At 34.0% G+C, this 3,494-nt stretch overlaps 1 protein-coding gene across 1 annotated transcript in view; it reads right to left on the bottom strand.

Annotated features, from left to right (window-relative positions):
• Nucleotides 1–1,567: 1,567 nt before the first annotated feature.
• The window catches only part of LOC113829230 (UBX domain-containing protein 7), a gene marked incomplete at its 5' end in the record, with an annotated part of 2,270 nt that continues 343 nt past the window's right edge, over nt 1,568–3,494 (bottom strand). The window contains 2 exon segments of the mRNA XM_070120053.1: nt 1,568–2,923; nt 3,358–3,494. The exon segment at nt 3,358–3,494 is cut by the window's right edge and continues 343 nt beyond it. Coding sequence (XP_069976154.1) covers nt 2,765–2,923; nt 3,358–3,494 — 296 coding nt within the window.

The following is a 3,494-nucleotide window of genomic DNA, read 5'->3' as shown; positions in this document are numbered from 1 at the left end:
CAGCCACCTCCTATCAATAAACAGCTGAACCAGAATTGTGTCTCCATAACCCACCAAATCAGGGCAACACAAAACCCCTGACAGAGAGAGGGAGAGAGAGAGCGCTTACAAATACATTATAATTTCCTTCATGTAATATAACAGATAACCAGTTTTCATTCTATTTATCAAAGATAACAAATATTCAAAAATATTTTGAGGCTGTTTAATGCTTTAACCATGGACCATACTGAACCACATGCTAGTGAAATATTGTGAATTCTCTACACTTATGGCTGGCATGCACTATCTTTAAAGATATGTGGCTAAAAAGCCAACTTCTGAGGGGCTGTATATCCTCAATGAAAGCAGTCAGGGTTAAGTGAACAACTGTTTAGTGTACCCAACTTGAACAGGCTTGACCACTCATTGCATGGATGCTCTTCACTCTGCATTTGAGCCTGGTTCACCATGGCATGAGTAGACATTATCTAGCATTAGGGGGTTAAAACACAGGTAGTGGACATACAAAATACACTCTTGTATTCTAAAGATTTATAATAAGCTATGAACCAAGTGCATTAAGTATAATACTGCGGTGCTTCTACATATTCTACATGTGATATTAATATTCTGTGTTTCATGTAAGATGTGAGTAATTCTTGTTTTTCTATATTATGTGCTTAGAACACTCAAGTTAGCATTATTATTATTTCCTCACACATTAGTAACTTCACAGTTGTAAATGAACCTGAAAGGTTAATTTGTACTAAATTGAGGATCAATCAATTGAATTCTTGGTGTTATACTTCAATTTCATGCTCACTTATTTTCATAACTGTTCCTGCAAATGCGCCTGAACTCCAAGTATGATGAAAACATTAAAGAATTTATTCATACTTACCAATCCTTATATTCTTATAATCAGGTATATAGTTGAACTAAGGTTCTTCAAAAACTCCTGGGAGTTCATATATCTAACAATGTCGTCTCATTGTGAGTGTTCCATTATACCTTATCTAAAAAGCTGCTGGCAGTTATCATTTCCACAGGTAATCTTTACTACCTCAGAAAATCATCAAATTATCATTCCATGTACACCTTATAGAGGGGAATAATCCTTGACATTAGATATTTAATATGCTTACCAACACATGTGTTATTACTATTATGCAGCATGCAACAAGCCATGAAGACAAATATTTTCTAATCATTTTCACATTTATCAACTGAAAGCCAATACAATGATTTGGAGCCACAGCAAATAATTAATATTATGATAAAAAAACACTCAAAGGCAATATACCTAAAACCTCAATGTCCCTACATATATAAACACTCTTTACAAATGTTTACCAGTAAAATGAGAGGAAAGTAAAGGAAAGGATGGGTGTGGTTTGATATGCAAGGTCAAAATGAAAGGGAAATTTAAGCCTAGCTAAAGCTGTCTGAAACTCATGCGGCTTATAAGTATGTAAATAGAGTCATACGTCTTTATTCATAAACATAATTTATGAAGTGCCAGGCACCCAACATTCATTCACTTATAATGGAGTTAGAAGATAGGGCAAATCAATTAAACAATGCACATATTACATGATATATTTTCAGGACAACCTGTACAAGCAAAGTTGATTTTCAAATAAATAAGTTATCCTAAAAAATTAAAATATTAGACTGACTTTTATGCACAGCATCACTTCAATAGTATATATGCAGCTTCATTCACTTAAATGATGTATTGTTGAATCACTGAGAGTTTTGACAATATCACAATAAATATGTCTTAAGCTCTCTTTTGATGGATACCTCTTAGAGTTATGTCTCCTGAGAGACTGGCAGTTTCGAGCTATTGTAAAATATGAATAGTGTACCCTGTATAAACAGAACTTCTCTCTTGAGAATAGACATTGCAATGGGAAAAATAAATAATGTGGATTAGGATTATTCCTACCATACACAAGATTTCACTAATTAATCTGCATTCTCTTAATGCATTTAGCATTTTAAAAATTATGTCTGATGACACAAAAATTATATCCAACCGTTGTATTGTATGCCAAAGGAACATATGATGGATGAGTAAATATGATCATGACAGAGAGGTAAACCCACCTACCTGTGTTTCTGTACTTTCATCAAAGTCTCTTGCAAACACTTTGGCAAATTATATTGCAAAAATGCATGGTGACAACTATTTGTTGCTTAACCAAACCATTCTTCTCAATTGCAAATATAGTAACTGTGAAGTAAAATATACTCTGAGACTTCATTGCAAATATGAAATGAGTCTAATGGAAAGCAGAATTAAGTGGAGCAGCCAGACGGTTGGCAAAGACTTATTCAAAGTACAATTCTGTGTGGAATAAATGTTATATTATAAGATATAATAAACAATATACTAGTAATGCTGTCATATAAAGGGGAACCATTAGTTCCTAACACAGCCGAAAGTGGCAGTGAACAGTTTTTACCCAACTCTTTTGAACACTGTGATCACATTAATCTAAATATCTATATCATTCATTACATGAGATCTACAATGCAGAGTCAATTGTTAGCCCATTATGGAATGAAGGATAGAACTCATTGCAGTATCATCAATTTCTAACCTATCACTTGCAAAAAGTCAAGTTTATTCTCACAAACATAAAGGGAGAATCTTTACATCAAAACATCCAGTTGTATTCATATTTCTCAGGATTAACCTTGTTTAAAATGTTTGACAAGTCATATATTCCATTGCTCTACTCACAAAACATAATTACTTATGTACATGGCAAGGTTATCTGGACTGGATGAAAACGGCTTCTTGCGGGAAGAGTCCAGCTGCTTTTAGGGTAATGTTGAAATCCATGTATGAGATTTCTCGCCGGGGGAAGTTGGTCACCAGCTCATACTGCTCATTGCTGTAACCTTTGCTGCCAACATACTTTATAAGTGCCTGCAGGAAAATTTCACTTTATATAATGCAGCTCTATATTATCTGTACAAAAGTAATTCTACTGCCTATTCACTTTACTAAAAAGGTAATATAAAGAGAGGGGAAAACTTATTTTCTACATTCCTTTTACAAACTATCTGATCATTTACATTTATTTTTTTCTTTATCAACTATCTTAACCATCTTCTCCAATGTTCTTACTTTAAAAGAACTAAGGCATCCTTTTCTCTTTCAGTTCCCATATTTTTCTCTCCCCTGCTTGATTTCCTTACCTTAACTTTGTATTTTCTCAACCTCTGCTTCTAGTTCACAAGCTTCCTTCTTACTTCTTCTTTAATTAATGCAATTTTTCTATTGGGATTGTTTCTTTCCACATGAGTCACAAATAAGAAGAGAGAGAAATAATCACTTAAAAAATTATGTTAGTAACTTACCATTAACTTTGAGGAAGAGGGCATGCTGATGATGTCTCTGGAGCCATCTGGCAGCCTCAGCATCAGCTTGGAAATAGGGTCTGTTTCCGGACCAAGGTACATTTTCCAGTCATCCTCACTACCAGAAGAATTCTCAG

This window comes from Penaeus vannamei, unplaced genomic scaffold, assembly GCF_042767895.1.
Source record: "Penaeus vannamei isolate JL-2024 unplaced genomic scaffold, ASM4276789v1 unanchor2108, whole genome shotgun sequence".
NCBI lineage: Eukaryota > Metazoa > Arthropoda > Malacostraca > Decapoda > Penaeidae > Penaeus > Penaeus vannamei.
Note: the sequence above shows the minus strand (reverse complement) of the source record. Positions and strands in the feature narration are given on the sequence as shown.